This window comes from Mustela nigripes, chromosome 2, assembly GCF_022355385.1.
Source record: "Mustela nigripes isolate SB6536 chromosome 2, MUSNIG.SB6536, whole genome shotgun sequence".
Classification (NCBI taxonomy): Eukaryota; Metazoa; Chordata; class Mammalia; order Carnivora; family Mustelidae; genus Mustela; species Mustela nigripes.
In genome coordinates this window covers 21,313,435-21,334,565 of record NC_081558.1, presented here as the reverse complement: position 1 = coordinate 21,334,565, position 21,131 = coordinate 21,313,435, and the positions used below count along the sequence as shown (strand labels likewise).

The window sequence follows — 21,131 nt, the reverse complement described above, 5'->3', positions numbered from 1 at the left end:
GATCAAGCCCTGCATCAGGATCCCTTGCTCCGTGGGGAGCCTGCTTCTCCCTCTCCCTCTGCCTGCTTCTCCCTCTGCTTGTGCTCTCTCTTTCTCTCTCTCTGCCAAATAAATAAATAAAATATTAAAAAAAATAATAAAGAAATTAAAAAGTCAAAGAGAAAAGAAACTACATCACGTAAAGAAGGAAAGAGAATTGAGATCAAACATAGCAGCTCTATCCATAAATACGAATGAGTTTAATTCACTTATTACAAGAAAAAGATTTTTAATTTGACTCATAAAGTAAGACCTGAGTATATGCTGATAAAAGAGGCCTCTCTAGGGGCGCCTGGGTGGCTCAGTGGGTTAAGCCACTGCCTTCAGCTCAGGTCATGATCTCAGAGTCCTGGGATGGAGTCCCGCATCAGGCTCTTTGCTCAGCAGGGAGCCTGCTTCCCTCTCTCTCTCTCTGCCTGCCTCTCTGTCTACTTGTGATCTCTCTCTCTGTCAAATAAATAAATAAATCTTTAAAAAAAAAAGAGGCCTCTCTAAAACAAATTAACTCAGAAAGACTAAAAAATGGAGGGATGGGCAAAAATATATCAGGAAAATGGAAACAACAAAAGTCAGGTTACAATTCTGGCATCAAACAAAGTAAAATTCTGGTCAAAAAGACTTTGACCTGGGGCGCCTGGGTGGCTCAGTGGGTTAAAGCCTCTGCCTTCGGCTCAGGTCATGATCCCAGGGTCCTGGGATCGAGCCCCACGTCGGGCTCTCTGCTCTGCAGGGAGCCTGCTTCCTCCTCTCTCTCACTCTCTGCCTGCCTCTCTGCCTACTTGTGATCTCTGTCTGTCAAATAAATAAATAAAATCTTAAAAAAAAAAAAAGACTTTGACCTGATCAAGAACACATTTTAATGCTAAAAGCTGCAATTAATAATGATAATATAACACACTCTTCTCTGTGGACAAAAATAAGTAAAGATATCTTAGAAGTAAATAACATAAAAAGATAGTTTTCTGGAATACATGTATATATAAAACTCTTATACCCTAACTATGGGGATATACCTCTTCTCACGTGCAAAACAGAACATTCAGCAAAAAACTGATTATATATTAGGTCACAGAGAAAACATCAGCAAGTTCTATAGAATAGAAATGTTATAAATAACATTCTCTGATCTCAATGTGATAAAAATAGGAATTATTAACAACAAATTTTAACAAGTCCTTCTCATATGCAAAACTGTAAAACCTGACATTAAACTATTCTTTAAAGAAATGAGAAATACAAATCAGATTTTTGGAATAAAAAAAAGTGAAATACTACATATCAGAACCTGTGGACTATTTTTAAATAGGTTACCAGAAGAAAGTTCATTAGCCTTAAACATATTTATTAATAAGAATGTAAATAAGTGGGGGCACCTGGGTGGCTCAGTGGGTTAAAGCCTCTGCCTTAACCTCAGGTCATGATCTTAGGGTCCTGGGATCGAGTCCCGCATCGGGCTCTCTGCTCAGCAGGGAGCTTGCTTCCCCCTCTCTCTCTGCCTGCCTCTCTTCCTACTTGGGATCTCTCTCTGTCAAATAAATAAATTTTTAAAAATCTTTTGAAAAAATAATGTAAATAAATGAATTAAATCTTATAATATAAATTCCTATAAATAAAATATAAATTCCTATAAATATAACAAATATAAGCCAAAAGAAGGCACAAGAAGGGTAATAATAAAAAGTGGACTGGGTGGCTCAGTCAGTTAAGCATGTCAGTGTCACTTCAGCTCAGGTCATGATCTCAGGGTCCTGGGATCGAGCCTGGGTCATGCTCCACACTCAGCAGGGAGTCTGCTTGTCCCTCGGTCTTCTTCCATCTTACTCTCTCTCTCTCAAATAAATAAATAAAATCTTAAAAAGAAAAAGTAGAAATGAATGAGGTAGATGCAGAAAACAGTCAAATTAATAAATCCAACTTTTAAAAAACACAGCAAGCAAATTACTAAGTAACTTAATTAAGCAAAAAAAAAAGGAAGAGAGTATGACTCTACAAAATAAGATGAGACATCAACATCGAAACAGAAAAAAAATTTTAGGGGTGCCTGGGTGGCTCAGTGGGTTAAAGCCTCTGCCTTCGGCTCAGGTCATGATCCCAGAGTCCTGGGATCAAGCCCCGCGTGGGGCTCTCTGCTCCACAGGGAGCCTGCTTCCTCCCCTCTCTCTCTCTGTCTGCCTCTCTGCCTACTTGTGATCTCTCTCTCTCTCTCTGTCAAATAAATAAAATTTTTTAAAAAGTTAAAAAAACATTTTAAATCATGAGACCACCTATCAAAAGACTAGGCAAATATATTGTAAAACCTAGAAAACATGGATCATTTTTTAACAAAATATATATGACAAAATATATAAAAATATATAAAATATATATAATATAAATATAAAATTATAAAATATAAATATATATTATATATATATAACAAAATATATAAAAATTGACCCCCCAAATTGGAAATACAAAGCTTAACTGGACCAATTCCTGTAGAAATGAAGTTATAAAGGAACTATCCCCCCTAAAAGCACCATGTCCACATGCTTTCAGAAGGGAATAACCAGATAACCTCAATACAATATAAATTGTTCCAGAGTACTGAAAAAATTAAGGAAAATACCAATATTCTTCTTATGAAGCAAGCATAATTTGCTTCAAACTTGATAATGACAGTACAAAAAAAATCTGTAATTTTATAAGCATTATTTATATCGATGCAAAAGTTCTAGGCAGCATACTAACCAACAGAACCCAATACCACGTTAAAAAAAAATGATACACCATGGCCAGGTAGGATTTATTAAAGGAATCCAAGGTTGTTTCAATACTAGAAAATCAATTAATATAACACACCATGTTAATAGATCTAAGGAGGGGCGCCTGGGTGGCTCAGTGGGTTAATAAGCTTCAGGGTCTTGGGATCGAGCCCCACATCAGGCTCTCTGCTTGGCAGGGAGCCTGCTTCCCCCTCTCTCTCTGCCTGCCTCTCTGCCTGCTTGTGATCTCTCTCTCTGTCAAATAAACAAATAAAATCTTAAAAAAATATTTTTTTAATAAAATAAAAACAGATCTAAGGAGACAAATCATGATTATCTTCATAAGTAGTTTAAAAGCCTGTGACAAATAAACACTTGAGAAAACAGAAGTTTCAATGGATATGTTATTAAATAAAGTCCTAAAGCTAGCATTTTCTTAAGGGGGAAACTTACTAGAGGTACTTCCACTAATATTACGAACAAGGTGAGGATCCACCATCTCTACTACTGTTCAATATTGTACTGGAGGTATTAGAAAATGCAATTAGGCAAGAGAAAGTGATTAAAGGAATAAGAATTGGAAAAGAATAAGCAAAACTATCTCTATTTACAGGGACTGTATACTTAGAAAGCTCTGGAGAATCAATGATAAAACACATTCAAACAATTCAGTAAGGATTGTTTGTAATGGGATATAAAATTAGCATACACAAATCAGTAACAGTAATAGAGAAAATCCCATTTATAATAGTAACAAAGAAGACAAAATACTTAATATGCAAAACCTATGTGAGAAAAAGATAAAGCATTCTAAAGACACAAAAGTAGTCTTGAACAAATGAATGAACATTCTTTGTTCTTGGATAGGACAGTTCAAGATCCTAAAGATATCAGCTGTACCTAAATTAATTTAAAAATGTAATGCAGGGGCACCTGGGTGGCTCAGTGGGTTAAAGCCTCTGCCTTCGCCTCAGGTCATAGTCTCAGGGTCCTGGGATCAAGCCCTACATTGGGCTCTCCGCTCAGCAGGGAGCCTGCTTCCTTCTCTCTCTTTGCCTGCCTCTCTCCCTACTTGTGATCTCTCTGTGTGTGTCAAATAAATAAATAAAATCTTTAAAAATAAATAAATAAAAATAAAAATATAATGCAGTTCCATTAAAAATACAAAGGGCTTTTGTTTTGTTTTGTTTTGTTTTGTTTTGTTGTTTTTTTTTAAGAGAGAGATACTGCAAGCTTTGGGAGGGGCAGAGGGAGAGAGAGAGAATTCCAAGTGAGCCTGAGCCAAAATCAAGAGTCAGATGTCCAATCAACTGAGCCACTCAGGCACCCCCAAAATACAAAGTGTTTTTAAGATAGAACTAGAGGACTTGACACAATGCTCATGGGGAAATAAGCATGCAAATTCCTATCAAAATTCTAGCAATGAGAAAATCCCAACAACACTTTTTGCGAAAATAGAAAAATCCATCCTAGAAGTCATTGGAATCTCAAGAGACCCAAATCACCAAAACAATCTTGAAAAAGAACAAAGTGGGAGGTCTCACACTTTCTGATTCCAGAGCTTAATGTAAAGCTGCAGTAATCAAAACAATGTGGTACTGGCAGAAAGATATATAGACCAAAGGAAGGGAACAAAGAGTCCAGAAATAAACTCTCAAATATATATGGGTCAAACGATTTTCAACAAGGATGCCAAGACCATTCAATGGGGGAAAGAACAGTCTTTTCAACATACTGTGCTAGGAAAACTGCAGAAGAATATGCGGAAGAATAAAACTGGACCCTTAGCTAATCCCATTTACAAAAAATTAACTCAAAATGGACCAAAGACCTCATGTAAGAGTTAAAACTATAAAACTCTTAGAAAAGATGGGGAAAAGCTTCATGATAATAGATTTGGAAATGATCTCCTAACTATGACACTGAAGGCACAGGCAACAAAGGAAAAAAATTAGAATTCATCAATGTGAAAAGCCTGGTGTCCTAGTAATATAAAGGACACTATCAACAGAATAAAAAGGCAAACCAGGAAATGGGAGAAAGTACCACATAGATGATGAGGGATTGATATCCTGAATATATAGAGAACTCATAAAACTCAACAACAAAGACCGAACAGCTGGATTCAAATATGGGCAAAGAATTTTAATAGACATTTCTCCAAAGAAGGACCTACTAATAGCCAATAAGCACAGGAAAAGATGTCAACATCACTAAGCATTAGTGAAGTGCAAATACAAACCACAATGAAATACCACGGCATGTCCATTAGGATGACTATGGTAAAGGAAACAATGAAAAGAAATGTTGGCGAGGATGTGAAGAAGTTAGAACCCCGGAGCCCCACCGGTGGGAATAGGCATTAGGGCGCCACCTAAGGCAGCTGGATGATGGCATCTCCAAAATTCCAAACAGGGCTTCGCAGATGCCACTGACGCCACCGGAGCTGTCCTGTGCTACCCTACCATGATGTTCTTAGACATTTGCCATCAACATGAGCCTTTGGGCCATGTATCTTTCAAGCCATTTGCAAAGTTCTAAAGAGAGCCAAAAACTTTTCTGCTCTGAGCATAGAGTGAAAGAATTTGGTTATAAAGTTTCCCACTGTCACAGAATTATTCTAGGGTTCATGTGCCAAGGCGATGGCTTCCCATGCCATAATGACACTGGCGGCAGGTCCAGCCAGAGGGAGAAATCTGATGATGGGAATTTCAGCCTGAAGCACATGGGTCCTGGCATCTTGTCCATGGCAAATGCAGGACCCAACACAAATGTTCCTAGTGTTTCATCTGCATGACAAGGCTGTGTTTGGGGGGCAAGCATGTGGTCTTTGGCCAGGTGAAAGAGGGCAGAGTACCATGGAAACCATTGGGTGCTTTGGGTCCAGGAATGGCAAGAGCAGTTCCCCGTTCACCGTTACTGACTGTGGACAAACTCTAATAACTGTAATGTGTGTTTTATCTTAACTACCAGACGGTTCCTTCTCCCATCTGTTCATAATGGCCTACAATCTGTGCTTTCACTGTAGTTCTTTGGGTCCCATATTTTCCGTACCCCTCTCCAAGTCTAGATGGATTGCAAAGTTAAGTTTATGATTATGAAATAAAAACTAAACAACAACAAATAAAATTACCATATGACCTAACAACTCTACTTCCAGGTGTGTGCCTGAAAGAATAGAAAGCGGGGACACAAAGAGAGATTTGTACACCCATGTTCACAGTAGCCAAAATATGGCCGCAGCCCAAGTGTCCATCCCCAGATGAGCAGATAAACAAGATGCGGTATGTGCACACAATGGGCTAGTACAAGGAAAAAGAGGAAGTAAACTCCCACTCCTGTTACAACAGGCACGAACCTAAAAGACATTATACTCAGTGAAATAAGCCAGACACTAAAGGAAAAGCCTGTATGATTGCCCTCATACTTCAAGGAGTCAAACTCACAGAGACACAGAGTAGAATGGTGGTTGCCCCAGGCTGGGGGGAAATGGGAGTGGGGAATTATTGTTTAATGAGTACAGAGTTTCACAAAGTTCTGTGGATGGACAGTAGGGATGGTTGCACAACAGTGTGAAGTGCATTTAACTTCCCTAAGCCGTGCGCTTAAAAACAGTTAAAATAGTAAATTTTGGATCCATACCACACACTATACATCAAGACGGAGCAAGGATATGAAACCATACAAGTACAGGAAGAAACCCTCAGTATGGAGAAGGGCCCTCAAACTATGACTCAAAACTCAGAGGTAATGGGAGAAATGATTAATAACATTATCTAGATAAATATTTTTAAAGTTATATTGCAAACATTACCATAAGCAAAGTCAAACGACAACTGACAAACCAGGAGAAAAAAGTTACAACATGCATCACAGATGAAGGACCAGTATCCCTAATATATAAAGAACACTTAAAATCAGAGGGAGATAAAAAAGCTCAAGAGCCTGGCTGGGTAGGGGGGCGGTGGGATGGGCAAAAGACATGAATAGGCGAGTTTCAAAAATATATTAAACTTACCCTTAATTGTATGAAAAGATGGAAAAAATGTTCAGCCTCACTTATAACAGTTCAGTCTTACTTACCTTGCTCCCTTACTTATCTTCCAGACTGGCAAAAGATCACATAGCATGACAACACACCCTCGGCAAGGCTGTGGGGGAACGGGCATTCACACGCTGCTGCAAATGGCACAACCCCCACGGAAGGAAATTTGGGGATAGCTAACCAAGCTCTAGATGTGCCTATCTTTTGCCTTAGCAATCCTGCTTCTCGGCTACCTGAAAGCTACCCCTCCATCACTACGGACATAGAAGGCACAAGGTTATTCGCTGTAGCACTGTCTGATTGCAACATCCTGGAAATGACCTAAATGCCTATATGATAGAGAACAGTTGAATAAGCTACAGTAAGCAAAGGTACATTCACACACTGGACTGCTGTGCAGCTGTGAAAAAGAAGGAAGGAAATCTCAATGAGTTCTCAAGGATTGATTTCCAGGACGTACTAGAAGTGAGAAAGGTAACGTGCAAAAAGATACCCATAGCGAGCCGCTCTCCGAGTAGGAAGGAAGGTGGTCTAAGAAGACATATGCGTCTGCTCATTTGTGCAGAAAGAAATACAGAATGGACATAGCAGAAGCTCATGACAGGGTGGAAAGTGGGAGATGTAGAGAGGATAGAATGAATGGGGATGGAGAGGGACCGATCTGAGGATATCTTAATGAATACTGTATGTCAGTGAGAGAAACAGATATAAAGAAAACATCCACTAAATACATAAAACAAATGGACCACCCTGTATTTCATCAAATGAATATAATCCCATTGAAGGCATGGGAAGAACTAAAGCAAATTAACTTCTGAATGCCCCCCAGGGTGAAGAGAAAAAGAACACTACATGTGTATCAAGTTCTGCTTAGTAAGGTTTTTCTTCTAAAGAGTATGAATTAGCAATTTGAAACTACTTTCTGTGCATTCTGGGACTGAACAAATATACTAGGAACAACGAATGGGAGCTGATTTTCTTCTGTGGAGAGAAATAACAGGTGAGAATGAGAATTAGGGGCAGTTTTAAGGTATCGCTATAGAACCCATGGTTTTTAACAGATAAATCAATAGACAGAAATAGATATGGGTGTGTGTGGAGGTTATACATAATAGCAATGTAATATAATGTCATAATATATATATGCCCCAGATTTGTCTGGTTTAAGAACCTCAAAGCAATGATTTTCCAGTAACAATGGGAGAATATCTAGTACCCAGATCTTGGCTTGTACATATCATTCCCCACTGAAAAGAACCAGGGCTCCTTGGAGAAATAGCTGATTTCAAGGCTGGGGTCTGGAGAAGGACAAGATGAGCCCCAAACTTCTTGCTGTGCCCAAAAGTATAGACATGCTCGAAGACCAATAGGAACATATCAGAAGGACACAGAAATGAGCTTGAAGAGGTTCCCTCTGGCCCAATCTGGGGCTATTTGGGCATCAAAATATAAAATAGTAGATGGGCGCCTGGGTGGCTCAGTGGGTTAAGCCGCTGCCTTCGGCTCAGGTCATGATCTCAGGGTCCTGGGATCGAGGCCCACATCGGGCTCTCTGCTCAGTGGGGAGCCTGCTTCCTCCTCTCTCTCTGCCTGCCTCTCTGCCTGCTTGTGATCTCTCTCTGTCAAATAAATAAATAAAAATCTTAAAAAAAAATATATATATATATATATAAAATAGTAGCAACAGGGGGTGCCTGGGTGGCTCAGTGGGTTAAAGCCTCTGCCTTCAGTTCAGGTCATAATCTCAGGGCCCTGGGATCAAGCCCCACATCGGGCTCTATGCTCAGCAGGGAGCCTGCTCCCCACCCCCTGTCTGCCTGTCTGCCTACTTGTGATCTCTGTCTATAAATAAATAAATAAAATCTTTAAAAAAAAATAGTAGCAACAGATTATAACCCTTCAAATAAAATAAGAATTCATGAGTCAGTATTGATAATGAGAGATCTGGAGATGAACAAGACACTAGTTAGAGCCCAAAAGTCCGCAGCGCAGTGGGAGAGATGGCCCACAGATGAGCTCCGGGAGGAAGTGATGTTCGAGGATGGGGGTAGGGGTGGGGAAGGGTCTGGTGGGGACTCACGAGGGCCCTTTGCGCATCCGGGGTGTGCTCATGGCCCACTGCTTGATCTTGCTCAGGCTCTGCTCACTGATGAGCTGGTGGCCCTCGGAGGGCATGCAGTCCACGTACAGATTGTACAGCAGCAGAGCCTCTGTGTTCTTGCGCAGGGCATTGGCCTGGACCACGCGCTGTGTGAACACGTGTGGGTCCTCGGCGCAGAAGAGCAGCTGGATCCGGGGCACCCAGTACTGGCATGTGAGGAGGGGGGGCCTTCCTGGGGCCAGGGGAGGAGAAGGGGACACAGAACACAATCAGACTCTCTGGGTTGCAACACTAGGCTCCAGCCTGGCTCTGTGATTGAGGCGTGGTGGCCCTGAGCAAGTGGTCTCCCCTTTCTGACACACTGTCACATCTGTAGAATGGGCACACTCCGTGGGCCGGCCTGCCTCACAGTTTGCCATGGTTGGATGTGAAAGTGCTCTGTCATCTGCAAAGAGCTGTGCACAGACGAAGCGTCCCCTGGGGTGGCTGCCCATGTCCCCATCCATCACTGCCACACGGTGCGGGAGCGGGGGGTGGCACAAACATCACTGATCGATGGGCCTCAGACACCTTTTTGGCAGTGTGTTGGGAGTGGTCCTGTCAGCGGCTCAGAGTGGGCCCATCAGATAATGGCAATCTGCCCTTCCTGGGGTCTCTGTGTGATGTGTCCTGGGGTTTTCACAGGTCAGGGGACAGACAGCCGCAGGACACACAGAGCAAGGGAGAATTCAGCCTGATGGGGCTCTGTTGGGGGGTGGGGGTTGGCCTCAGTCACGGGCCTATATGGGGGGTCTGCAAGGGGTGGTCACCTTCAGCGGTGACCCCTCCGTTCAGGATGGGCTTCCCGCTCTCATCTCGCACCAAGCCGTTCTGGTCTGTCTTGTGCACCAGGTACAGCTTCTTCTCCTTGTCATAATCCAGGACGCCGACACTGCACCATTCATACTTGAGCTTCGGACTCTTGGGGTCCTCTGAAACAGGAGGCGAATCTGCCAGTGCTCTCTGCCACAGGGTCGGCAGGGGCCTCTGAGTGTGGGCAGCAGGTGCTGGGAATGAGTCTCAGTGGCTACTAGTCTGGCCTCCCTCCCTGTAGGATGGACCGCCTCTAGCTCCAGCAAAGCAAGGCCCCTGCTTCCCCCAGCTGAGCTGGCCTCTGGGGGACCCCTGGTGAGGAGGAGCCAGAAGGACCAGGCTTCTCTGTCCTTGTGCTCTGTATGACCCCTTCATGGCCGATAGAGACAGGCCAGTGGGGCTGGGACGCGAGGCAAGAGAGCCCCAGGCACAGAGAGACCTGTTGAGGATGTAGTTGTAAAACTCCTCGAGTCTGAACTGGACCCCTTCAAGGTGACCAAAGCCAGAGTGAACCCCTTTCTGTGGGCTGCACATGGTAGTTGAGCCCCTAGGCCCCTCATATCAGGATAGGTCAGGGCAAAGTAGATGATGACCGCCCAGCAGTGGCCCCAAGTGGGCTTCACGGTCTGTTGGTCAGGATGGGCTTCCTGCCCACTTCCTCGGCTGAAAGCCTTTGCCCTATTCTTCAGCTCATCTCCTGCCACTACCAGCCCTACACATTTCTCTCCAGCCATACTGCAGGTCAGGCTGTTCCTGTGACTTTGGAGCTTACTCCTGCCTCGGGGCCCTTGTACTGGCTATCATCTCTGCCTGGAATAGTCTTGGCTCAGGTCACCTTATTGCTGGCTTGTTCCTTGCTCAAATGGCTTCTCCTTGGAGAAACCATCTCTGTCTACAAGAGCACCTTTGCCCTGGGAACTCTCTGACCTGATACCCTGTTTGTGTCCCTCACAGAGTCTAAAGCCACACCATGTATGCATCCTATCCTGGTGCTGGTTGGCCTCCACACATTAGAGGCAGCTCCCCAAGGGCAGGTGTGATCTTATCTGTGTTGGTCACAGCTGTGTCTCTGTACCTAGAACGGAAACTGGAATATAGTAGGTGCTCCGTATACTTTTGTGGAAGGAAGACGCACGTGGCACGGTGCCTAGCAGAAGTGCCTTAAAATAAACTCATGGGTCCTACACACTGGGTTGACAAAAAACGGCTGGAATTCTAGTTGAAGCTGGAAAGATGGGTAAAGGAGCTTGCTGTGGTAAACTCGCTGGCTTTGCTTGTTTTGCTTTTCCCATCGCTCCCCTTCCTATATACTTCTTTTTTGAAGAGGCTGACCTGTCTTGGCTCAGCTTAGAGAAAAAGATGTCACAAGAAACCCCAGGCAGAACACAAGAGGTCTCTAGCAGAATCGCTTCCTGCCAGCCCCTCCTCCCACCGGCGGGGCTGCCTTTGGCTGAGCTTGGGCGAAGGGGTGTGGCCTGTGTGTAGGAGGGGCGGGCAGAAACACTTCGAGGAGGCTGGTACTCAGTGCATTTAAGGTTAATGCAGCCCCACACCTTCTGGTTTTATCACCAGAAATTGGAGATCTGGGAACAATTGAGTTAAATTATTTTTGTAATTAAGTCCAAAGTAAAGGGAACATTCCTGGGTTTCTTGTCTAGTTCAGAGAAATTGATTCTAGCATTAACATGTTTTTAAATCGAAACATAAATTTACAGCTTGCTCAATGGACTTGCTGGTGGGGGGACCCCTGGAGGCTGAGCAGTCATAAAACCAGCCAGCATGGCTCTCAGTCCTGGAGGCAGCCCACCAGAGCCCTGCTCCCCACCCCAAAGCAGTGTGTCTGCCCACGGGTGCAGGGAGCAGAGATGGCCCTCAGCCCTGCAGAGGGGGACAGCTACCGCCAACATCCCACCTCCTAACCTGGATCTTCCTGGGATGCCCACACGGAGACCAGCCACGCAAGTCAGGTGGCAGCCAAGGACCACCACCCCACCCCACCCCCCGCCGCTTGTTCCCTCCAGCAGCAAACACAGCCGCAGACGCAGACAAGGCAGAGATCTGCATGGACACATGTGTGGGGGGGTGGTAGTGGCAGAAGTATGAGTGTGTGCCGTGAAAACGGGTATGTGAGCGTGGGGGGCTGGCGTGTGAGGACGACGCTGGGGGCTTGTGAATGAGTGTTTGCAAGCAGACGGGTGAGCATGAGGGAGTGTGCTGTCCACCCTGTGGTGAGAGCAGAGAGGCCACAGGGACAGCTGGAGCTATGGTGATTTCTGGGTGGCAGGATGGAAAGTCTTCACGTGTGCCCCTTATGCACATTTGAACGTTTCCAACAAGACTGCGTATTTTTTTTTATCACCAGTAAATCAAAGATTTAAAAAAAAAAATACTAGACACCATCCAGCTGTCCCTTCCCCAGCCCTCCCACGATGTCATCCTTGGTCCTTCTATTTCATGCCTCTGTATGGCCTGCCCCTTAGTCTGCATCCCAGCTGGGAGGCCTCAAAGTGGGTGGGCTCTCACCTCCCATGGCCCCCAGCCCCCAGGGCAGCCCAGGAGTCCATGGCCGGACTGCTGCCCGTCAGGGATGCTGCAGACTGGGAGCCTTCCCTCCCAGCCCCACTGGCCCTGCTCACCGTGCCCCAGGATGTCATCAGTGGGCAGGAGGGCTTTTCCAGGGACAGGTTTCCTGACCTGAGACCCCGGCTCCAAGCCCATGTTGATCCACTCGCTGGGAGTGCGGCAATCAAACTCTTCATTGTCAAACACCTGGAAGAAACGGGCAGAGGGTGGGGACAGAGAGCTCACCCCTAGCGGGGCCAAATGGACGGGGTGTACCAGAGGATGGGGGAGGGTGAAGGCTGGGCTCCTCTGGGCCTCCACCCCTGACCACCAGCCCTCTGTGGAAACTAGGCTCACCTTCAGCGGGAGATAGACGGGGAAGAGCGGGTCATGGCCCTGCTCGATGGTCTGGGGGTTTTGGGGATCTGGATGCCTGGGCATGAGCATGTTGGAGTCGATGCCCTCATCAGCCAGTAACTGGTTGATGTCCAGACTCAGGTACAGCCGCTTCCTCCTGGCCGAAGGGGACGAGGGGATCTCATGTGAGGTGGCTTCACAGGTGCCAGCAAGGACCCACAGGGTGGGAGGGGAGGATAGGAGTGTGGCCCAGGGACACCTGCAGGCCCCCCACCCCCGCTGGAACTCATCAGGAAGTGGTGTCGGGAGTGGGGCTGGTGTCCTGGGCCCCACTTGCCCTCTGTCCTGCCTGGCAATTCCACTGTTTTGACTCAAAGGCCACCCTCCCCATTTCCACAGCAAGGAAGGCAGTGTGTTCCTATTAAGAACCCAAAGGGCAAGAAGGTTTGCACAGAGACCCGTTTTCATAACCTCTGCTATGAGGATGGTCACCTAGTTGCCTGCTGTCCCTCGCCCCCTTGAGTTGGGTGGATGCCCCCTCCCAGAGGACCAGCCTGCCCGCTGCCAACTCAGCCATACCTCTCGATCTCAATCTTGCGGGGACACTGGCCTGGCAGCACCAGGAAAGGCACCTGCACCTTGGGCTCATAGGCCTGCGGCGGGAAGTCAGTCTGAGTGAGCATCTGGGTGGTGGACCCAATATGCTGCTCCTCCAGGTAATCGTCAAAGCCCTCAGGAATCTCAAAGGTTCTGACTGCAGGCAGAGGCACAGACGGGAATGGCAGGGGTTCGGGCCAGGGCCCAATACTCCCCAAGGCGAAGTACTAAGGACCAGGCAGGCATGCATGCTTTGGGGCCAGGGAAGCTCAGAGCTTGTCTGTGGCTAGCAGTGGTGAGGAGAAGGGAGATTTGGCACCAAGCGCCCAAGAGAGTGCAAACCTGGAGGACAAGGGCCTCTGGAAAGGCCTCCTGCTCTCCATGTCCAGAGCCAGCATGTTCAGTCATCTCTTCCCCACACCCCTCATCCCCACACTGGTGGCCTTTGTGCAAGCCGGATGCTGAATCCAATGACCAATGGGGATTATAACTGGACAGGAAGGCAAAGTGGTAGCTCCCTGACACCCCTACTCCAGAGGCCCCAGGCATAGCAATAGTCAATGCTATTCAACCCCCAGGAGCATTTCCAAAGTCAAGGCATTCTGGATACGGTATGAGCGGGTAGCGCCATCATGCTGGCCCTGTAGGACATTCAGAGCACAAAATGGCCACCCATACTTAGACAACCAGGGCAGCTGGTGGGGAGAGACCCATCGGTAGGGTGACCATTCCAGTCTGCCTGAAACTTAGGGATTCCCGGGGGATGTTAAGAGTAAAGGAAAAGTCCCAAGAAGTGGGGAAAGGGGGTATGGGAATATGCTCTGGGAGATGAGTCACCTTTCCCAGGAGCTGGGGAGGCTCACAGAAGCTCAGTGATGGCCCCCATCCAATCTCCTGGGAGGCCCTGGTGACCCCTGCCTTGGGCCTCACCACCTCTCCAGAGACAAGAGGTAGTCACACTTCAGGACAGCCCACCTTGGGATTAGCCGCTGGGGCTCCATAGAAGACTCGAGAGGCTCAGCAGAGGCCATTGGTCCTCAGCTGAAGTCTGCTCTCCTCCCAAGTTGTCAGGTGCTCAAGGAACCTCACAGTACCAAAAAGGCATGGCTAATCATGTTTTTGAGCCTGTGGGTCCACGACACCATTCCCCTCCCAGGATCATGGGCTTCTGGGCCCAGCCCTGAATCCCAGGGGCCAAGGAGGAAGCAGGGTGAAGACAACCAAGCCTGGCCTTCAGCTGTGCCCATGAGTCCCAGACAGGCTTCTCAAGTCCTCCCCTTGGCCTTCCAGACACAGAGTGGACTTCTATGGAAGCCACCATCCTGTGGCCTTCTGGGGGACTGCTTTTCCTCAGGAAGGTGGGGGTGCAGAGCCGCCGAGCAACCCCATTCCACCCTCCCATGGATGGTGGGAGCTACACACAGCCTTTAGATCTGTGCTCTGTAAGCATTTCTGAGCCCCAGTTGTCTGGGAGACTATAGAGCACAATAGCCCGGATCCTCAGCTCACTGCACAAATGTGCGTACACGTGCTGTTTCCTGGGCCACTTCTGGGGCTTCCCAGATCCCACAAGGCTCAGGGGCACCGAGAGGACTAATCTGGGAGATGCCAGCAAAAGAGTCAAGCCACTCCCAGAGCTGGGCCCTCTGGGCCTGATTGAAGAGGGTATCCCGTCTGCCAGCCAGGTGGGAGGGTCCCCAGCCAGTTCCTCTCTACCACTCAGGGCCCCAACCAGCTTGCTGCCTCTCCTGTGGAGACACCCCACAGTCCTGTCCCAGACCTTACAAGACTCAGTGCATAGCCTCAGAGGAAGGAGAGTCACCCTTTGCCCCTTCAGCAGAGATCTCCTGTGCTAGGTCCTGCTCTAGGTGCTGGGGTCCCTGCGAGGACCACTCAGACACAGCCATGGCCTCCTCCAAGCTCATGTTCCAGGGGAGGGAGAAAACAGAATTTACACAAGTAAACACCATAGTGTCTTCAGCCAGGCAGAGAACGGATGCTCTGGCCCTGAGCAGCCCAGTCACCGTGGAGCCCTCATCACAGCTCTGCTAAGAGGAACAGAAAGCTGTGCTTCACTGAGCACTAACCATTAGCTTGGTCCTCACAAAGCACCTTATGTCTTGTTACCCCCATTTTACAGCTGAGGAAACTGAGATCCCAAGCCAAGCAGAAATAATCTCTCTAAGACCAGAGGTCCTACTTCTAAATGCACCCACCCATCCACCCTGCCCCTCTGGGCACTGACCGTTTGGAGTAAACTGGTCAAGGTCGGCCTGTTGCAGGAGGTCTTGGCTCACGCAGGGACCACGGCACACTTCCTAAAACCAAATCCCAGAGCTCTGAGGGGGTGTAAACATCCTGGGGAGATGTCTCCCCCAAACCCACCGGGAAACCCCCAGGGTCGCGGGGATGGGGCAGAACCAGTGAGTTTCCACGATTCCCCTTTCAGAGGCCACAGTGGACAATAAGCTGCAGCCACCTAGGACACCCCTGACCCCACCTGCTTCTGGTCCTGCACAGCTCCAGCTCCCTCCTTCCTCTGAGATCACCCCTGCTGTGTCCAGGGGCTGAGCCACAAGATGGAGGGACCACAATGCCAGCAGGTGTCTCTGTGCATGTCTCCTCCACCAAGGGCAAGTCTGGCACCCCCAGCATAGTGAGGATTGGTGGTTTCTTGCGCTCTCTTGACCCGTCCTGGCTAGAACTTTCCTAAGGCTGTCCAGGACTCTGGGGCTCTTTGAAACTTTGAACTTTGAACTCTTTGAACTTTCCTAAGGCTGTCCAGGACTCTGGGGCTCTTTGAACCTTCCCCTAGTTATCCCCTCTCCAATGTCTCCCTCCCCCAAAGCCATAATCTGTCCCCTCACCTTCTTTCCTCCTCCTCTACACAGGCCATGGCCTCTGTCAGTGTCCTCAAGCCCCCTGCCAGCCACCCAGTAAACACATGGTATGCCACCTTGCCCAAGGAACCCCTCCCCAACCAGAGCTGGGGGAGGACCCCTCCACCAAAGCCATTGCCCCATGACAGTACGGACATAGATGTCTCATCTTCACTGTCACCAGTGCTCAGCCCAGGGCCTGTCGCACAGGAGATACTTGGTAATGAACTGTTGAATGAGAGGACAAGTAGATGGAGGAACAGACGGATGGATGGTCAGGTGGATGGGCGGATGGAAGGACAATTTACTAGACAGACAGATGGCTAGATGGCCAGACGGACAAGTGAAGAAATGGACTGATGGAGAGAAGGAACAGAGGGAGGGAGGGGCGGAGGAAGGAAAGAAGGGAGGGGGGTGGCTGGAACCCATAGGAGAGCTTTGACTGGGTAGGGGACAGCTCCACACTCACCCCAATTTGATCTAAGCTTCCAGGGCTGAGGATGTCCGAGTAGAACCCACGCTGCTTCATCAGGGGGTACTTCTTATCCGTACCTGTCAGGGGCAACTTCCGGGGCTGCCCCAAGTCTGAGAGCATGGGTGGGGACAGGGGCGAAGGCAGGGGATCGGGGTCAGCACTTGGAAGAGGCTTCTCTGACCCAAAATCTGGTCCCAGAAGAATCCTCCCCAGGTTATACTCTAGGTCTGCATGGGTCCTCTTCAGACCACACTCTTGGTCCATGGGAGTCCCATCGCACTCTGGGCCCCGAGGGGTCCTTCCTGGGCTCTGGCCTTCTCTGTGAGGCTGCTCCATGCTGCTTCTCAGGGCGCTCCTAGGAGAAGATACTGGCATTACTGGGATCTTGCCAGCTTCTGCTCAGCCCCCAGGGGCACCAGGACACAGGGATGCCTTGTCTGCATCTTGCAACAAGCCACAGCCCTCCACGCAGGCTTGGGGACAGAGGCAGGGGTCTCCTAATCTGGACAGACACACAGTGCCAGGCGGGTCCTCCTGGGAGACAGCAGGGCCTTCCCTGGGTGCTGCATGTGAGAAATGTCTTAACAAACGCCTACGCTGACCCAAGCAACGCCCTCTCCCCACTCCCCCCACCCCAAACCCGCACACTGGCACAAAGCAAACTTGTGGTACAGGCTGCCTTGTTGGCTGGGCGTGTAATGCTCTGTCATCTCCATTTTAGCCACCAGGCGCGCCTGGCCGGCCTAGGCTTCCTGTTGGATCACTGCAGGGGAATCCTGCCTGGAGGGGTCGGAAAGGCAGGTTGGGCAGCCAGGACTGTCTGGATCAAAGCTACCCAGCAGTGCTAAAGCTGAGGGCAGCTGCTGAATCCATTTCTAAGAAGAGGGGAGGGGGGGGAGCTGGCAAGGCCACAGTAGGGCCCATAAAAGGCAGATGGGACTCTGGCAGGAAGCCCCAAACTCTGAGCCCAAAGGCAGCCCAGCTTCTAGCCAGTCAGGCGTGGCCTACCAGAACTCAGCTCCCTGAATCCACTCCCTGGTGGCCAGCCACCTCCCAGGGCCAGCGCCAAAAACATTGTTGAGGCTGGCCTATCCTGCTGACAGTCACCAGCCCTTCCCAGAGTACCTTAAAGGACAGAGGATCTGCTGAGGCTCAGCCCCATCGTGGCTGCTAACACACAGAGGTCTGCTCATTTTTGAACGAAATCACTGAACAGAGCAGCTCTTGGAGAGGCTGGGGACCCCACGCCACAGGAGGGCTTCCCACTCTCTGGTTTCCCCAGCTTTCAAATGTGTTTCAATATATTTGGCTGCCGAGCTGGTGTGTCATCGGGCTCCGCCAAGATAACAGATGGAGAAATGTCCAGGAAAGCATAATGTTGCTGGAGGCAAAGGGAGTCTGTGATGGGGAGTGTGGGGGGTAGCAGCTCTTGCTCCTATGAGCCCTCTCCCTCTGAGCGGATTGGCAGTGGGGACCCCATTCAGGCACATCCCAAGAAGGAAGGCATGAGAGGGAGTTGCAAACCCAGAATCCTGCTTCCCCTCCATCCCTCGGCCCTTTACAAAGATCCAAGGCTCCCTTCCCATTCCACCCCAGCTCTGAGCACCTGTACGCTGCTGGTGTGCATGGGACCTGCTGACAGAGAGACAGACAGACACACCTCTATCTCCTGTCAGCCCCACAGGTGATGGTGGTGTCTGTGCGGGAATGAGCAGGGCTGGCGAGAGTGTGAGGACACCGTTGCCAGCAAGCCTCTGCAGGTCACTCTGGGCACTCTCCCCTGTTTGTGTGGGGAAACTGACCAGTAAGATGGTGGGGGTGACCCCAGCAGGCACAGTGTCTGCGACAGGGAGTGCTATTAGAGGCTTAGATGTGGTTCCTGCAACATCTCATTCAAACCTCTGAGGTGAGAACTGAAGACTACCCTCATTTCCCAGAGCTGGGGAGAATGACGCTCAGAGAGGTTAAGGGACCTGCGCAAGTTCAGACAGCCAGCAAGAGGGGCAGTTGGAATTTAAACCCAAGGTATTCTTTCTCCCCAGTCAGATCACCTGGGAGTCCTAATAGCTTGGCTAGCAGAAGCTTTGGGGGTGGATTCACTGTCATTCAACCCCATGTGACCCAACCACCCGCCGGGCACTGGCTGGCTGGACACAAATAAACAAGGGCTTTGGATCCTCACAACAAATATTACTGTCATCTCTAATCCATAAACAAGGAAACTAAGGTCCAGAGAGGACAAGGACCTTGCAAAGGACACACAGCCAGGAAATGGCAGAACCAGAATGGAAATGGAGGTCTTCACTTCTGGCTGACCCAAAGGTCCATGTCCCTAAGCGCCACAACCGTGGTTCTCAAACTGTGCACAGAGGAGCCCTGAGGTTCTGCAAAGTGAGTGCTTATGCGGAGGGGAGCCTAAGCAGAAGGGCTTCAGAGCCATCCACCCCCTGATTCAATGAAGACCCTGCATCTGTTTCACACACCAGGTTCTAGGTAAGGTGTCATATAAAAAGGGGGATGTGTGGCTTAAAGGATTTTTGAAGTCCCTTTCCTTGGTGGAGTTAGCTGGCAAACAATATTATGGACAGTAATAACCACAAAGGCTTGGAGTTCTCCCCACCTTTTTAGAGTACTTACCTAAGGTGAGCCCCTCTGTGCTTCCCCAGCTGTCATAGGCTCCTCCCTCCAGTGAACATCTCCCTGTATTCTATGTGCACACCTGTCTGCCCTGCCAGGTGATCATGAGAGCTGCAAATGCAGGAATTTTCAAGTAACGTTGATCTCTGAAACCTCACGACCTACCGCAGGACTGGACAGGGACCTGGCTCTCCGTAGGTGCCAAGAAAGTGCTGGCTAAATGATTCCATGAATAAATGAAGTGAGTCAAGCAAGAAAATCAGTTAATGTCTATAACCACTCCCAGACAGGTGCCGCAGTACTCTGCGGATTTGCAGGTGGGGATAGGGAGGACTAAGAACGGACACAGGTGACGTTAGGTAAGGGACTGAGGGGTTGGTGGAGGTGGGCTCCTTCCCTGCAGGTGCCTTCCGCAGGGCGGGGAGCGGGACGGGGGAGAGGCCACAACCTCGCCATGCGTGGGGAGGGGCAAAACACCGGCCTAGTAAGTACAGGACTTTTCTGCAGGGTTGTTTAAAAGCGCGCCTCACTCCTTTCCCACGGGCCAAGGCTGGGGAAACGGGGTGCGTAGACTCGTATGTAGGAACGTGGATCTTGGGCCGGGAGGGCGTCCTCCTCCCGGTTCACTCGCCCTCTGCGCCTAGTCGAGGTGCCCCTGCCCCTTCTCGCCCTGCGGACCCTCGGCGCCACCGACTTACCGGCTCCAACGAGCGGAGTGGGGTCAGGCGGCCCGTCTCTAGGGAGGGACGCGGGGCCTGTTGCTAGGGGGCGGGGCCATCATCGCGGCGGGCGGTACTTCCGCCCGCGAACGCTCCGGGGGTCGGCTCGGGCCCCAGCTCCCGACGCTCCTCCCGCCCGGCGCTCGCCGCTTCCCTCACCCGGAGGGTGGGTTGGGGACAGGGACCGCCCCCTAGGCGGTCAAACCCGGGCTCCGTTACCCATCTCCCCTCCCGCACTCTCCTAGAGTAAGAGACAAAACAGCCCGTACGCAGTGTGAGGACTTTGATTGCATCCCAGTAAAAATAAAATAAAAATTAAAGTTATGTAAATAATTGGGGGGTAATAATTGAGGAAGTTCGTATCTAAGCCACAGCTGTGAGCCAGATGGTTAGGTCGCTGCGGAAAGGGTCGCTTCTGTTCTGTGGCGGCTCAGCTTACACACACACACACACACACACACACACACACACACCCCTGGATACAACTCCTCAACTCCTCAGGGTGGCCAGTGGGTGCTCCTGCACCCCTTTCCCCCATCTCTGGCCTCAGGTGCCCATCTGCTCCAAAGACCTGGCATGGGTTCAGGCTTTGATCCTCCTGTCTGTCCTAAATATTGAATTTCTGCTAGTTTTCTTCCATGTGAAAAAATGGTATTGTGGTTGTATAGGAGACTGTCCTTGTCTTAACATGTGGGCCGAAGAATTTCAGGACAAATGTCAGGACGTCCGCTGCTGTGACTTCCTTTCAAATGGTTCAGCTAAATTTATAATAAAGTATAGAGAGGAGATGAAACAAAAGCGGTCCAATACTAACAATTGAGAAATGTGAAGTTTACAGATATCTGGTGTATTAGTCTTAACGTTTTTTGTTTTTTTTTTTTCCTGTAAGGGTAAGAGGTGGGTTACAAACCAAAAGAAAATTGAAAAACGATACCTCAACCTGAGAACCCTTACCCAGGGAGCCTTCTCAGAGTTGGCCTCATTTTGTAGATGGGGAAACTGAGGCTTGGTAAGGCAGGTTGGTATTGGGGGAGGTGGTAGGACCTGAGGTTCCTTAGACAAATGTCCAACTTTACTTGACGTTTTAGCAATGCTGGCTTAGTGCCCAGTTGGAGCTGAGCACT

The 21,131-nt window shown here is 49.1% G+C and overlaps 1 protein-coding gene across 1 annotated transcript in view; it reads right to left on the bottom strand.

The window, feature by feature from the left end:
- The window catches only part of DNAH1 (dynein axonemal heavy chain 1), a 75,887-nt gene extending 55,774 nt beyond the window's left edge, over positions 1-20,113 (bottom strand). The window contains exons 1-8 of the mRNA XM_059389879.1: positions 19,987-20,113; positions 16,646-17,006; positions 15,543-15,615; positions 13,280-13,454; positions 12,701-12,857; positions 12,418-12,550; positions 9,739-9,900; positions 8,909-9,161 (exon numbers count right to left, since the gene is read on the bottom strand). Of these exons, the coding sequence (XP_059245862.1) occupies positions 8,909-9,161; positions 9,739-9,900; positions 12,418-12,550; positions 12,701-12,857; positions 13,280-13,454; positions 15,543-15,615; positions 16,646-16,987 (1,295 nt within the window). The 5' untranslated portion in view covers positions 16,988-17,006; positions 19,987-20,113. The remainder of the gene's footprint in view (positions 1-8,908; positions 9,162-9,738; positions 9,901-12,417; positions 12,551-12,700; positions 12,858-13,279; positions 13,455-15,542; positions 15,616-16,645; positions 17,007-19,986) is intronic.
- Positions 20,114-21,131: the final 1,018 nt, after the last annotated feature.